The 17025-nt window shown below is 37.5% G+C and overlaps 1 protein-coding gene across 2 annotated transcripts in view; it reads left to right on the forward strand.

Annotated features, from left to right (window-relative positions):
- CAPZA2 (capping actin protein of muscle Z-line subunit alpha 2) overlaps positions 1-17025 on the forward strand; it is a 34015-nt gene extending 16990 nt beyond the window's left edge. Inside the window, exons 1-10 of one of the 2 annotated variants that reach the window (XM_072401555.1) lie at positions 826-876; positions 6385-6448; positions 8105-8156; positions 9677-9740; positions 9982-10188; positions 10273-10352; positions 11204-11282; positions 14408-14479; positions 15321-15383; positions 16213-17025. In XM_072401555.1, coding sequence (XP_072257656.1) covers positions 841-876; positions 6385-6448; positions 8105-8156; positions 9677-9740; positions 9982-10188; positions 10273-10352; positions 11204-11282; positions 14408-14479; positions 15321-15383; positions 16213-16353 — 858 coding nt within the window. In that variant the 5' untranslated portion in view covers positions 826-840 and the 3' untranslated portion in view covers positions 16354-17025. Of the gene's footprint in view, positions 1-825; positions 877-6384; positions 6449-8104; positions 8157-9676; positions 9741-9981; positions 10189-10272; positions 10353-11203; positions 11283-14407; positions 14480-15320; positions 15384-16212 lie in introns of those variants that run through there. The other variant, XM_072401556.1, reaches the window with a different exon arrangement.

The following is a 17025-nucleotide window of genomic DNA, read 5'->3' on the forward strand; positions in this document are numbered from 1 at the left end:
GAAGGTGGTACAGGTGAGTGGGCTCCGGTGACAGGGCTCAGCTCGGGTGGGGTTGGCTGACTTCCGCTTTCCCCTCAGCTGCTGCTGCTCGCCTCTTCTTCCTCCCGGCGTCTCCGCTCCTTGTACGGCCTCGGCCGAAAATAGGAACCAAAAGGGCGGAGACCCGGCCGGGGCATACACCGAGCCTTGTACCCGGATGGCTGCCAGGGCCCGGGGTCCCCCACACACAACACGGCTCAGATGGCTGAACACCGACTGGCAGGAGCACCGACCACCTCCCCCCCCCCCATCCAATCATTAGGGTCAGGGCCCAGTGACAACTCTAATAATACCTCCAATAAATGTGTGCGTGTTGTCACAGGTGAGAGGAAGCTGCTCCAGCACTGCGGTCAGGCTCCCACCTATAACATAGCAGCAAGAAGTGACTTGGGGCCCTGGCACAAACTTCATATCTGTGCCCAGGCAATGGGGTCTGTGGGTGATGAATAAATAACACAATGACAGCGGAGGAGACGTAGGGTCTGGCTATGGTTCTGCTGCTGTACCTGTGTTCCATGCTTGGCTATGTCATATGTTGGAGCTTTAATAATATTAATAATAAATGGTTAGATATTGGTAGTGGGCATTGATGACCAGCAGCAGCCTCAAACTCTGCAGAAAGTCAATCACCCAGCTAGAGCGCCCCAAGCAGTGATTGGATTGTATTGCCCGCACACTGGTTGCTTATGTCACCTTGCCACAAGTGGGTGAGAAAAATCAATTGGCATGTCTGCAACACTGACTTTTATTGACTACAATTCTTTTTTTCACAAGCAATCAAAACGCCTAACGAAAAGTCCCATGCCGTGTAATATGTTGGCGATATATAAATCTTGGGTAATAATAATAAAAATGATTCTGTCGCTGCTTTACATACTTTTTAAAATGTGCTTTATTCTGCAATATAAAAGGTGACGGGGGTGGGGAATAATTTATATAATAAATAAATAATAATAAATAATTTCTAAATGCACAAATTGATGGCAGGTCCCCAGGTACATTGATGCAAACATTACGTTTGCTAATAAAGCTGTTCCTATAAGATTGGATTGGATTTATAACCTCGCAGTTATTGTACACCCATGGTGGTCACCCTGAAAGGTATTGAGGGTCCCCGCAGCATCACGTGTTCATGCCTTGAGGAGCATTGTATCACATGAGGCAGCCTAATTATAAGTAATGGACGCTTACATACCTCAGTGTCTAAACATTTCTGGCCTGCTTTATATTTAGTAGCTCACCACAACACACACTGAAGAAAATTGATGTCCGTAGACACGATAATAAGCCCCGGTATTGGTGTCATATGGACTGCAATATTATCCTCCAGTGTTAGTGGCTGCGAAAAAAGGCCCCAACTCCACTTTGGTGATTAACAACCCCCCCCCACATGTTCCCTCCTAATAGTTCTCAACATATTACCATTGGCATTGGTGTCTGTAGCCCTAATAATATTCCCCAGTGTTGGTGGACATAAGAAAACGCTCCAACCCCACCATTGGTGGATAACCTCCCTCACTCTTCTTTTGTTCATTTGCATAGTTGCAATTCTTTTTATTTCATTTGTTATGTTGTAAGAAATGAATGAGCAGGGGTTGCCCCCCACCCATTCCATTCTGTGCCTTAATAAGATAGGCAGCATCACTGATCCAAGGTAATGCTTTTAATGGTGGAGAGGCCAAGATTTTAAAATGACTTCACCTGTCTGTAATGCCAGATTTAATGATCATTTTGATATGTTAATGTTAGGGGACAATTGACACATGTCTTCTGTGCATTTATTGGGTTGCCAATCCACCTCAGGGCAAGTTTGATACATTTACATCATTTGTTTTTTAGCTTACAGCCTTTTACAAAGACTGTTTACATCTCTTCATTGGGGTCCATTAAAAAGGAATAACAATGAATAGTAAAAAGTTGTCCCCCTCGCCCCCCCCCATAAAAAGCAGAATAAAACTGGTGGAAACTTTGTGGCCCCCCAGATGTATCTGCAAAAGTGCACAGCATTTATTTGCAGATTATGGCAGCTTTATCTGCTTGAAAGAAACCTCCACTGCTTCCCTTAACCTCCTTGCAGTTAAGCCCGACCTTCGCTCGGGCAAAAAAAATTGCAAGGATGGTTAAGCCCGAGATTTTTCACATCCTTACTTACCTGGTCCCCCTGTGCTCATCCAGCGTCGTCCTCCATCGATCATCGTCCGCCGATCTCTCCAGCGTCGGGTGCCTTCGTCGGGTGCCAGCGGGACAGGTAAGAAGCCGGCCGGCATCTTGTGTGCCGGGCCAGCGGATCACAAGATGCCGGCCGGCTTCTTACCTGGTCCCGCTGATTGTCCCACGTCCTTCTCGTTCCAGCGCCGGATGATCTCTGCAGGGAGAAGCCGTCCGGCGGAGAAAAAAAAAAACAGACGGCTTCTCCCTGCGTGCGTGATGACGTCGGCGCGTGTGCGGGAAATTCAAATAGAAACTCATTCAAACATTTTGTATTGGATTCAATACAAACTCCTGTATTCAATCCAATACAAAATAATTCAAATAATTACAAAGTATATACCTGGTAAATTCAAACTGTCATTTTGTATTGGATTGGATACAAACTTGCGTATCCAATCCAATACAAAAAATAAAAAAAAAATAAAATAAAAGTAAATAACTTGGAAATTCAAATTTATATTTTGTATTTGATTGGATACAAACTTGCGTATCCAATACAAAATAATTCAAATAATTACAAAGTATATACCTGGTAAATTCAAACACTCATTTTGTATTGGATTGGATACAAACTCCAGCATCCAATCCAATAAAAAAAAAATAAAAGTAAATAACTTGGAAATTCAAATTCTTATTTTGTATTGGATTGGATACAAACTCCCGTATCCAATCAAATACAAAATAATTCAAAACAAACTCCAATAAATACACAATCAAAGTTTTAAAAATTGCCACACTAGGGAGGTGTTTTAGAATAATATAGTACTTTACAATATACAGAGTTATTGCTTTTTCAGTATTTTCAGTATTTATGATTTGTTTACATTGCTGATTTTTGTGTTTTTCCTTTAATTTTATTAAAAGTAATTTTTTTTTTTTTTACATGATTGTGTTTCAAACATTTTTTATATTCATATTATCTACTAGAACCCCTGTTCGGACATATTTCTGTAAGTTACAGGTCTACAATTTAAAAAAAAAATTTAATGAAAAACAGTGGATCACTTTTGGTACAGAAATCTAGACCTCAGTGTAACGCTTAGGTGGTTAAGCTACGTACACACTTCCAATTATTATCGTTGTTAAACGAACGACGAACGATCCTGCACGATATCTGCGAACGATCGTATAGCACCGATCCTGTGCATACAGATAACGACACGATCGTTCGTAGATATTGTACACACAATAGATGCGATCGTTTGAACGATACAGGAAGTTACGTGCACCGCAGGAACGTTCGTTCATCACACATGCTCAGACCATGGACGATCAATGAACGATCGTACACACGAACGATGGTCAACGATCGTCGTCCAATCCGATCCGCTGGTCCGGTCGTTCATTTCCAACTACTTTCCTCGTTCGTTTGCGTCGTTGGTTACTTTTTGCCCAATCGATCGTTTGTAGTTCGTTCGTCGTTCATTTTGAACGATAAAAATTGGAAGTGTGAACGCAGCTTTAGTCACCTGACATCCTCCTTGTCATCTTCTGGGTTCTGAGTCTTCAGGCAAATGTCTGGATTGTTCCAGGACTGTATATTGTGTTGCAAATTGAGCAGGTCAGTGTACCTTTGCAGAACAGGAAGATTTTGGCAATAGAGAATTATACAGCCTGTTCTTTCTCAAAAAGCCTGCATTTTATTAATTTCAAAATAATTCCACTTTTTAAAAGTAATTCCACTTTTAGAATGGGTCTGCTCATGGATTCTTTGTTATCAAGTGCTCACTTATCATATGCTCAGTTGTATGGACTTTCCTTTTGAAACTGCCTCTCCCCACACAAGTTTATAAGGATGTGAAAGCAGCTGAGGCAGGTGACGTGCAGGAGAGACTTATCTGTAGGGAAAAGAGCTGAATACTCCTCTCTGTGCTTGGTGCTGCTGTCACCACAGCCCTGGGAAACCAGAACTACCAGGAGTGTCAGTCTCTGTGTCCACATGCAGCAATTACCTTTTCCTCCCTCTGAACACTCAACACTACTGTATCCTACAGTGGCATAGAGTCAGGATTTAAACATTTTAAAAATGTTATATTTACACTTCATATTTTTCATTTAGGTATAGTATAACTATAACTGGGTATTCTAGATTTGGATATCATGGTAAGGGTTTAGATTTGGTGCTGAATTTGTATTGTTGTCTGGGGAAAGGGTGATGCTTGTAAGGCCTTAGACGGAAGAAGAAATAGGTGTACGTCCGGTGTGACCTTTTTATCCTCTCTACCACAGACTCTGTCCCTTTCCCTCAAAAATCTGAGTGACTTTGAGTATTCAGAGACAACCACTTCCTGCAATGTCCCGCAGTGCTCGGTGCCTGAACAATGGGGAAGTGTCTCTAAGAAACTGGCTTTATGTGGTCAGTGTGGGTGTTAGAGAATTTGTCATGACTGTGTTGGAATGCATCCTCATGTTATCAATTCTACCATGTGCTTAGCTTTTTATTTCAGGTTTACAAAGTTGTGTTTTGTGAGTTACAGATGGTAACATTTTTGAATCTGTTGGTTGTGAGCTTTTTTTTTTTTAACTTCTCTACGTTGTAACTTCCACCCTATTATGTCTGCTTTCCTCTTGTACTGTTCCTCTTTTTCATTTTTTAAATTGTTTAACCAAAAATGGGCACGCAAGATGTTGATACACTTTTATGTTGTTGGGTGATGAAAAAACATTGGAATTCTTGTGGCATTTAGTCCGAACCTAAATTAAAGCATTTTTTTCTGCTGCAATTAAATCTTAAAACTCTTAACATTTCGTACAGCATTCTTTGAAAAGGTTAAGCATGTCTTTTTACAAAGATAAAAGTCTCTTTATGTTTCCATGTGCAGACTAGGAAGTGTCTTTATGAGAGGCATGTTGCAGCATCAGGATATTAAGCGAGCTGCAGGATTTACACATGTTCATGGTGCTGAGGGCCCCGTGCTGAGCTGTCACTGACAAGAAATAACATGTCTTCTGGCTGTTTGTCTTACATTTTTCTTGATCTCCCTTAAAGAATTAAGCTCTGGAAACTCGGTCAAAGAATTTGCTGCAAATGACTATTCACCAATATTGCTCGTGGCCTCACTGCAGTTGATTTTTCCACATTTACTTACTTATTATGTCTTATTTTGCACCTTGTCTTTGTACAGAGGTAAATGATAGGGACGTCAGAGCCTCCAACCAGATCTTATTGGAAATCTCCTCAGTAGCGATTGCCTGAGGTCTCAGCCAGCATATATACAGCTATATAAGGCAGGAGGTACCAGGGGTGCCCAGGTTTTTCAGACTATTACTTGGGCACAATTAACTTTTCTAGATATTCTCTAAATTATAACAAATCTTTAATTTCATGGGTTTAGTTCTGTTTATACACTTCACATAGCCTTTGTGTTTATTGTGAATTTTAATTTTTAGATCATCACTCTCTTATTTTAGATGTGCTTATGGTTATTGAGACTATAGAAGATTCAATAAAAGCTTAGTGTGGTCATTTTATCTAACTTCAATTTCAGGTCCATCAGTAAATGATATTTTCTTGGATGTAACCTTTCTATATATGTATGAGGTTTACTGAAATAAACCTTTTTTGCTATCAAGTTGGAAATTCATTTTGGTGGATATCTCGTTGCTGCCTATAGGCCAACCCAAGCACATTGTATCAAGCAATTTCAGATAATGTGAGCCTGAAAAGTGCACAAACTTGTCCAAAGTTCATGTTTTAAGAAGAAATAAAGATAAACTAAAAAATACAATTATGAAGCTATACAAGTTATTCTTTTTCTCCCTAAACCATGAACGATGGAAAAGTTTGTGCACTTTTTAAGATCACATTATTTGAAGTTGCTTGATACGAGTTAATTAAAATGTACCTTTATGGAACTCCTTCGTAGTCCTTTTTACCTCACATCCTGCTCTCAGGTGACATTGCTTTTTCCGTATCCCTGAATCACTTGTCGTTGCAGTTTGGTCATTGGGCAGCTTGTGGTGATATGAATATTCAAATAGTAGTTTATGATAGGGGGATTAATTGTCCGGGTTTGTGGCATTTTTGGATTTTCTTTCATAGTTGAATTTGCAGTACAGGGATGTAATAAACAATATGATATTTATAGATGTGTGTGTAAACAAAATTACTTTGTGCGTTTTTCTTTGTTTTAGGTGCGTGTAGCGGCAAAATTCATTATCCATGCTCCTCCAGGGGAATTCAACGAAGTATTTAACGGTGAGTATTACGGTTTTTTTGTCATGCATCTTGCCTCCGCTTTGCTTACATTTACATATATAAACAAGCGGCTGCATTTAAAATGCTGTAAAGTGTGGTGGTTTTCAGGGTAATGGAACTAACGATTCTTAATGAAGCTGGTAAACAGGACACTTGTTATTGTGATTTATCCTACTTGTGAATAATTTGAATTGATGTAAGAGACATTCATTTTTTGAGGTGCACCATGGGAACCACTAACAATAACAAGTGACATAAGCGTTAGCTGAATAATAGGGAACGCATGGGTCAGTTTTAAATATAGGTGTTTTTTTGTGCTAAGAACTACCTGGTGTAGGTTTCTCTGGGATAAAAACCAATGTACCAGCGTTCTTTTTACAGCAAGACTTTACTGGTTGGGCTCTTAGGAACTCTGATCAAATGTGCAAGTATGCAAAATATGTTTTCACATTATGGTTCACTCGCATGCCAAAGTTCCCACTCATTCATGCACCTGTTTGCCGATTGCCACTGAGTTTTACTTTTCCAGCATGTCTGACAAGAGACCAACTTCTGAGTGTTCTATCCGAAAGAAACAATGTTTTAGCTTTTTAGGTGACTAAAGTGTACAGTTTAGTTCTTGTTTTAACTTGATTCCAATCAATCCTTGCTGTTTTTATCAGCTTAGACTTTACTATTAAAAAATCCTGATAAATCTATGTACCTAATAATAAAAATTAAATTTTAAAGCTACCTGGCATAAATTCTTCCTGACATAATTTCTAAGTGTTCTGCACATACCCGTTTCAGCTTTAACTGCATCTAACGATGGGTCTGTACTGAACAGGCAAAGCTTCAATGAGTGCTCATCTCTGGGGATGAAAGCTGTCCAGCTGGCCTAACAAAGCCTCTGCCATAACAAAAGGTGGAACTATATTGATATTCAAAGTTAGGACAATGATAAGTAATAATTGTAATGGGTACAGCATAACCCTTTATAAAATGTGTAAATCACTGTAAATTCTTTGACGTTGTGGCTGGTGTTACAAGAAATATAGACAGCCTAGCAATACACTTTTAAAAAGCTTATTCAGGTATATCTTACATTAGTATTCTACTTTCTCTAACATGCGGGCAGTGTTGCATACATAAAGGGCCCTTTACATGAACTCTGTTGGTGCACTCACATTAATGTGTTGAATTAAAGCAAGTTATTCATGTGAATGGGCTGCCTAATTTTCTACAATACAAGAAAAAGGCGCATGTAACATGGCACGCTTGCACATGTTAGTTGGGTGCGGTGTTAAGGTGCTCTTTGGAATGAATTGCACCAATGCATGTCATTGCAGCTCAATACTGTGGATAAGCTCTGTTTGTGTGTATAGATGATCTCTGGCTGCATTTAGAAATTACTGTAGGCTACAAATCTGAAAATTTGAAGTTAGTACAATGGCATGAGTTTATGTAATGAGTAATGGCATGTTGTTTAAAATGTAGTAATTTCAATTTCCTTCCATTGTGTGTGTGTGTGTGTGTGTCTCATTGTGTATAAGTATGTTTTTGTGTGTGTACATATATAAAATATACACAACTTGTACAACTTTGTAGAACTAATTTAATTCTCTTACAAAAATTTAAATATTTAACCTTTTTCTGATGTATGTGTTTTTTGTACAGATGTCCGGTTCCTACTTAATAATGACAACTTACTCAGGGAAGGTGCTGCACAGTGAGTACTCTTTTCCAGGATTTCTAACACAATAATAACATTTTGTACCACACAACCTATAGTACTACACAACAATAGCCAATATGTAATTAAGCCAGAAATGTATCAGTGCGGGTACTGAAAGGCCTAATAAAGTGAAGAGAATAAATGCAATGGCCTGACCGAATCTGCCTTTACCACATTGTAGCCACTAATATTTGATAGTACTAAACTGAAGCTAAAAGCAAAACTTTTAGTTCTTGTCACTAACCACCCTATCTGGGAACCGTCTAATATAAAAGGGTTTACAGACAGCAATAACTCTCCTATAACTTACATTAATAAATCACCTGTATTAGGCTGTGTGATATCTTACACCCCAACTAGACCCTGATAGTGATATCTTACACCCCAAATAGACTGATATGCAAAAAGAACACATCTGTTATCATATTGAATCCAATCAGTTTTGTTCTTTTTTTTTTTTTTAAACTTCAAACAAAAAAAGTATTACTGCCACACTGAGCATAGGTTTGTGTCACAATTGTGTTATTATTAACCAGTATTTAGCGCCGAAATATAATGCATCGCTTAAAGTCTATTGTTGTAACCTGGTGACCTATTGCTGCAGAGGCCAGAGTGCTTACAGTTGAGACAAGGTGCTCCCTACGGTGTGCAGGCCTTCTGCTCTGTTATTATCAGCCCTATTCCCTCTCACGTTTGATGAGTATTTTAGGGTATCCCAATCAAGGGCAAAGTAGAACTACATTTCCTAAACATCACATGGGTCCTACTATTGCCTCTATAGGATGGTTCTAAACTGGGTAGGGGGGGGGGGGGGGGGGGATGTGCTACATCCTTCCCCAGCAAATGGATGAAGTTGTCACAAAAGGAAATAAAAAAAATATATATATTGAAATAACCCTGCTTTTTTCCAGTTTTAGGAAACCTCAAATAATGACAGTTTCCTCATACTTTTAGCCCACATTATTTGTCGTGTAAATTTGAAGAAATGCCACATTTTCACTTTTTTATAGAATGTTTTAGCGATTCATTTTGGTAAATAAAGCCAAGGATTACAGTACATACTGGCAATCTTAAGTAAAAGCTGCACTCCAGGTAAACAAATACACAGTTGAAATGAATGTATGCAAACTACCTTACTTACTAGAAGATTTTAATTGGGTGTATCAAGTCTTGAGGTGCTGACAGAACAGCCACTTCTTTAGCTTCCACTTCAATCATCCAACACAAAGGACAAACATTCTCTTCAGCCTGTGTTTGGATAGGGACTCACCAGTGATGGACAGCACAGTCTGAAGTACCTGTGGATTATAATTTTGTTAAATAGATCAAATTCATGTACAAATATAAGCCTCCGAGCAAAACAGGTTTATAAAATCAGTTATAGTTTTCATTTTATAGTGTATTGCAGTAACAAGTGGATGGGCTGATGATTTGTGTGATGTGAATTTTAAAAAAGCACCCAAGTACTAATTATGGTGTGGATATTTGCTGACATTTATTTTTCTTGCATCTAGTGCATTTGCACAGTACAACTTGGATCAGTTTACTCCAGTAAAAATTGAAGGCTATGAGGATCAGGTTTGTATATTTTTTTTCAATTTTTTTATTTTTTTTTTTTTAAGAAATAAAGATGTTTTATGAAGTAGAAGCAGGCTGATGATGTAACGTAACGTGAAAACAAAGAGACACATTTTGATTATTAGAGATAACAGGCATCTATTTTAAGAGTTGTGTTGCATAGTCCCTTTTTGGGACTTCAAGTTTTGTAGTCTTCTCAGGATAAAAACAGAATCAAGGATAACATTTTGTGTTTCCCTAGGTATTAATTACAGAACATGGAGACCTTGGTAATGGGAGGTTTTTGGATCCAAAGAACAAGATTTCCTTCAAATTTGATCACTTAAGAAAGGAAGCCAGTGATCCCAGGCCCTATGAGGGAGAAAATGCCATAGATTCTTGGAGGAATGTTGTGGACACGGCAGTGAGATCCTATGTGAAAGATCATTATCCCAATGGAGTTAGTACTGTAAGTATAAATCATTTTTTTTCTTTAAATGCTGCAAAAATAGATAGCAAGTTATTTTTATATCAAGTATGTTTGTTGTCTTAGGTATATGGAAAAACTATTGATGGACAGCAAACAATAATTGTATGTATCGAAAGCCATCAGTTTCAAGCTAAAAACTTCTGGTAAGTTTTTTTTTTTTTTTTTTTAAATTTTGAATGCATATGTTGCAGTCTTGAAAAAGAACCTGTTTTACTATTATGGGCATAATCTCTTTGGCATGACTCACTTTATGCAATATACTTTGTAATCAGTTGAGCTTATGCTGAATATGTTCCAAAGTTTGATACCTGGACAACCTGTAAATAGCCACACAATTAGTAGCTGTGCTGTTGAAGGTTACCCAGGTACACATGCGCTTATTAGCTGCAGGCTTTTCATGACCAGCTGATGTGTACACTAGTTGCCACTTATCAAACATACCTCCCTTTCTCCTTACAACTATATAGTATACATGGTATATTTCCTTAATTTATGCAGTGCACAGAACAAACCCGCAAGTGCTTACTGCACTTAGAATCCACCCCTTCTAATTGTGAATACCCAATCAGTACTGAAGCTGCATCTCATGAATTTTTAACATTAGGCAAGTGGTTGCAAATGCTGAGATGGGTAAGAATCTCTTTGAATAGGGCACACAAAGATTTCATCTCATTTTTGCACAACTTTCAGGGATACAAATGTTTAAACACACACTCACAACTTGTTATACATAAAATTTACTGATATTTTACCTTGCTGTTATAACTTTGATTAGATCTGGTTCTGTATTAATATGTGTTTTTATACATAATGTACTTCATACTAACAAAAGGATTTTTCTGTTTCAACATCTTCACCCGAATACAAATTGATGGGTGTACGTATTATTACCATGTAATCGATTGCCTCATTGCAAGCAACAATAACTTATTGTATGAATTTTGTAAAAATTAGCAACCAAATGCTCACATTGCACTATTTTTCTGTTTTTTAGGAATGGACGCTGGAGGTCAGAATGGAAATTTACCATAACGCCCTCTACAACCAAGGTGGTGGGAATTCTAAAAATCCAGGTATTTTTACAGGTTTCCCTTCTGTGATGATAAAACAGTCTTTATCAACTGCTGTCAGTTTTTTTTTTCTTCTCCATATATAGTCATAAAAAATGTCCTTTACTGCTTTTGTATATGGTTCCAAAAGAATTTGGCAGTATTGCTTAAATGGTAGAATCATATAGTTCATATTTCTCTGATGAGTATAATGGTAAAGCTGATGCAATATTGATTAACCACCCTGGTGTTCTAATTTTGTCTGTATTTCCATGCAAAAAGAGTTACATTGTTTTGCATAGAAATTTATTTTACATTGTAGGCTTATAATTCTTAGGCATAACTCACCGAAATATGTACAATATTTATTAAATGTATTAATAAGCCTAAAATAAAAAAAACACAAAAATCTGTTAAAAAAGGTGCATAAAAATAGTGAAACCTGTAATGTAACTGTACAGTAGCATATATATAGATATAGATATATATATAGAGATAGATATATAGATAGATATATAGATAGATATATATATATATATATGTCTTTGTATTGGACTCAATACAGTTATTTTGTATTGAATCCAATACAAAATTATTTAAATTTCCCGCCACGTCTGCCACACGAACCGACGCATGCACCAACGTCACCGGGAAACCCCAGAGAACGTCTCTGCAGTGGCCGCAATAAGATGGGGGAAGGACGCCACCCGAGGACCTGGACTGACGAGCAGGTCGCCGGAGGATGCCAAAGGAACAAGGTAAATGTTTTGGTTTTTTTTTAATATTATTTTTACCGACCCTGTGTGTGACCCGGGATTACCGCTTTTTGCAACTAAAATCCACCCCAAGTCTCACTTGGGAATACCGCTGGGGGGGTTAAGCTGACGTTAAAGTGAAAAGAGTGTTTTTTTTTTGTTTTGTTTTTTTTTTCCTTCCCTTTTATTTTTTATTTTTTTTTTGTTAAACTAAACATATATTCATGAAGTAGATGCATTTTAGTTCTAATACACTAAGGCAACACACCTGCATTGCGCTTAATTGTAATGTGCTGACCATATTATAATAAAGGTGTGTTTTGGGTTTGTTGTGCTACAATGACATGCCATTCAAATGAATGAATTGCCTTACATAAGCATACACCAACGCATATTTATGGCATACACCAACACATATTTATATATAGTGCAGTAAAAATAGACCTCTGCAAAGTGATTTCAATTAATTATAAACTCTGTTGGTTCGCCTTCAGAACTGAAAGGGTTTCCATAAGCCAGTTTGGTTCAAACCTGTATTGGAAATTTGATTGCAGTTGGTGGTGTATCTAATGGCAACTGGTGCCTTTCAACTAGACCTGTGCTGTAATGCTGAAGATGTTTTGACTACTTATCTAGGAAACCTTAGCTGGTAAAGATTACTTGGCTCAGAAAGATACTAGGATGAATAGTGATACTTCTTCAGATAAGACTTCAGGATATGCACTCTTCAGTGCCTCAAAAATAACTTTTCTAGCTAAAGTAAATAAAGCAGAACTTGCAAAAAAGTTTGAGCTTCCATACCCAAAGTAGATTTCCCATTTAAAAAAAAAAAACAACTGAAATCTTGCTCCTGGCAATCAATTTTGAGTTAATACCTTTAATGGTTTGAATCTCCATGCTGTTTTCTCTTATAAATAGTAAAAGAAAAACAAATGTTCCCAATATTTTCTAATATTTACTTTTCTTAAGGCAATATGTGTATTATTTTACCTCAAGATATAATAACCCCCCTAGCGGTAATCCCGAGTCACACTCAGGGTAACTTTAGAAGCCCCCCTTACCTTTGCCCCGCGATCCAGCGGCGATCTGATGGTCCAGCTGTGATGCTGGGGCGCCGGTCAGTCGGGGGCATGGCCGGGAAATTTAAAAGCAGATTATCGAGTAATCTGCTTTTAAATACCACCCGGGGTCCCGGCCACGACGCTGCTCGCATCAGCAGTGAGATGCGAAGCACAATGCAGGACTTCTACATTGTGCATCACATCTATCTGCTGATGCGAACAGCAATAGTAAATTCCCCCGAAATTTACTATTGCTGCTGGCATCACCCGGAAGATGCGATGCACAATGCAGAAGGTTTGCATTGTGCTTTTGCAAATCCCTGTTGATGCGATGAGCAGCAGCGTTGGTGGATGCTGGAGGTGAGGCGGGCGGGACATCCCCACTCGCATCACCCTGGAGGATGTGACATCTTCCTGGTGATGCGAGTTGTGGTGATGTATTCGGGGGGTGTGGCCGGGCAGGAAATTTGCAATGTAATCTGCTTTTAAATGGTTATTGCAGTAAAAAACACCACACAACATATAATAAAAATAAAAGTACATATTTTAGTGCACCAAACATCATTGCCCAGTGCCCTGATTTACATTTTGCCCACTATTATCCCTGACCTTTTGACATTTTTTGATAGATTAGATTTTTTTGATAATATACATTGTTGTGGTCTATTATTTCATTATTTTTTATATTTATTTATTATATTATATTTTATGATTATAATATAATAAATATAATTATCATACCCGGGAGTTAATACTAAGAGTTACAGGCCCACAAGACAAACAAAAATTTCCTTGCAAAAAAATTAGGATAACTTTTTGCATCAAAAAACTGACAGAATTAGAATGCTAGGGGGGTTAATGTCTGCTGATTTAAGATATCAAGTGAGACTTTGACAAGTTCACTGAAAATCCAAATGATATTGCGTTCACCTGTTTTGAGCATTTGATGCTTGCATGGTACATGTACACATGACGCACGTCACTCAGATTTTCTAGTTTGAGTCCCAGGAATTTCTGTGGGGAAAAAATATTATTTCTTGATATAGATAGAAACAAATTAAAATTACACACACTGTGTGCGTCAAGTGGTGTCACTTTACTCCCAATGTAAACGCAATGCAAGAGCTCTTACAGTGCAAAAGCCTTTAGTGATTTTAGTGATAAATGCCACTACAGAAGCCTGCTTAAAATTAAGGGTTGTCCATTCATAAATGTACAGTGTTTGCTGAATAGCGTTGGTGGACTTATGACTGTTTTTAACACTAAATACTGTTTCATTAAATATTTCACCAGGTAATGTAACTGAAAACAAAATCTTATATATTGTACGTAGGTTCATTATTATGAAGATGGAAATGTACAGTTAGTGAGCCATAAGGATGTTGAAGAATCGCTAACAGTGTCTGTAAGTATGCATAATTTGGAAGCTGAACAAAGCCTCAATATTTCACTTAATTTTTGTAGATTTCCTGAAAACAGGGATTATTTATTTGAATATGACAGTAATATAATGGTATGCTGCCTAGTTCTGTGAGAGTAAACAGATTGTACAATGATATAAATGTCGGCTAGGAAACAAAAAGTTTGCTCAAACATATTTCCTGCTCAGAAACCTTCATATAGAGGTTCCAGCCAAGCACCACCCTTTAAAATGAAAAAATACAGGCCTTCAGCATTTCTTAGAAAGAAAAAATTAGACCGAGATACTTCATCCTACTGACCAACAATTTTTATGCAAGGCGATAAACAAGCAAAACCACATGCACCTTTGTCGGTTGCTACAAAATATTCTTTAGGATAAGGTTTGGGGAACCATTCAAATAATCCTACTCTAGGTGATCAGACATCTTCAAATTTTTATCATCCTCTGCCAAAAATGTAATTTAACATGCTGTACTGTATTATGTATGAGCATTTTTAATATCTTTTTTTTTTTTTTATATTTTATATGTGGTTTAATATACCTTCAAAACAGATGATGGGTGTGTTGGAAACTCAAATTACTAGGCAGCTCACCCATATAAAAGCATATAAGTGTGCTATCAGAATAACAATTGTCTGGTTCTGGAGGATCAATAGAAAAGCATTGCAAAGTGTTAGCCATAGCAGCCAATTGTGTGTCATTTGACTAAAATCACAACCATAAAAGCTGATTGGTTGCTTTGGGTTACTGCCCTTTTCATGTTTTTTTGTTTCAGCAGTGACTTGATTAAAGGTACCTATTTTGATTTTATTATTTCCTACAGAATGAAGTTCAGACTGCAAAGGAGTTCATTAAAATTGTAGAGGATGCTGAAAACGAATACCAGGTACATCTTTTTATGGCTTCATGATTTTTGGAACTGAAAACAACCCTGAAGTCAAAATACAAACAGGTCACTGCATATTGGAAGAAATAATAAAAATGGTGGCAGTAGGATGATCAAAAACACACTATATTGATGGTCAATGGGGGCTGGAGGAGTACATTGGTGCTCAGTGGGCACTTACTTTGTTGCAGTCCCCTGGTTCTGCTCTCCCCCCTCCCTGCACTGGGATTATACAGCCTCTCTGGCAGGGGATCTCACTGCCCAGTTTCTGGACAAAGCAGGAAGCCCATGCACTGGAAGTTTCATGCGCTTGGCTCCAGAACACAGTCCAGATTGGGGCAGTACTTTGGTATCTAGAACAGTTATAAACTGTGTATCCCTAGGCTGTCCCTAGAACAGGAGGCAAAGGAGAATTCTTCCACCTTGCCTCCTGTTCTGTGGTCAGTTGTCTTTAGGAGGGGCATTCCAATCAAGAGGGTAGCTACATTTCTCCACAGGAAAGCAGATGACAAATATAAGGGTTTAACCCCTCCCTATTTTGTCTAAAACTTTTTGTATTCTTTGGAAAAAGATTAATATATATTTTTTTGTTTACTTCTCCTTCTCTCTTCTTACTACTACCATGTAAAATAATTTTATACAGCAGTCTACTGGCACCTCCTTTTAGCCATGTTCTGTCTGTATTGTATAGAGAAGCCAAAAACCTAGTAATGTTATCCCTGAGCCTAAAATGATTTGAAATAAGAAGAGGTTTTTTCATTTTATTTAATATTTTTTTTTTTTTTTTGGAAATGCATCATTTTTACTCTTTTATTTCTTCTTGTCCTAGACTGCAATTAGTGAGAACTACCAGACAATGTCTGACACTACTTTCAAAGCCTTACGTCGGCAGCTTCCAGTGACACGCACGAAGATTGACTGGAACAAGATTCTTAGTTACAAAATTGGAAAAGAAATGCAAAATGCCTAACATGAACAGTGCATGACCGGATAATTTTAGTGTCTGTGCATACAAATAAACACGGTTGCAAACATTTTTGAAGCTGCCACCTTGCCTGGTCAGCGTTGCCCTTTGCTATAAAAAATGACTGTAAATAAAAAACAATTCAGCTACAGCACAAGATTTACATTATGAAATTATTTCAGCTAGTTTATTTTTTGTTTTGAGGGTTGGTACATGTGCTGCGTTTGAGTAACCCAAATAAATTGTCATTAAAAGAACAAAAAATAAAAACATTCTGGTGCTGGTGTGGAACAAAAGTGCTCATTATGGCTTCAGTATTCATTGGTGAAATGTAGCCATATGTAATGTTCTAGTAGTCAGATGGCTTCCATTTCTTTACTAGATGGTGTAAAAAACAATTTTCTTCAAAACTAATTCCTTACTTAAAACACACCTCTCAAGTTAAAAAAAAATCATTGACTATATTAAATGCTTTGCTCTCATTAAAGCACTATGAATTGGCTAGAAATTCTTCTACCTATAAAGTCTTACTTTTACCATATAGCTGCCAATGTATTATAACAAGGCAAACTGTAAAATACATAATCCTGTACTCTACATGGTTTCATTTTTTTCTGTGCTCTGACCTAAAATGTATTACAACTTAATGTGATATTAAAATGCAGATTTTCTATTTCA

Source organism: Pyxicephalus adspersus, chromosome 2 (assembly GCF_032062135.1).
Source record: "Pyxicephalus adspersus chromosome 2, UCB_Pads_2.0, whole genome shotgun sequence".
NCBI classification, from domain to species: Eukaryota; Metazoa; Chordata; class Amphibia; order Anura; family Pyxicephalidae; genus Pyxicephalus; species Pyxicephalus adspersus.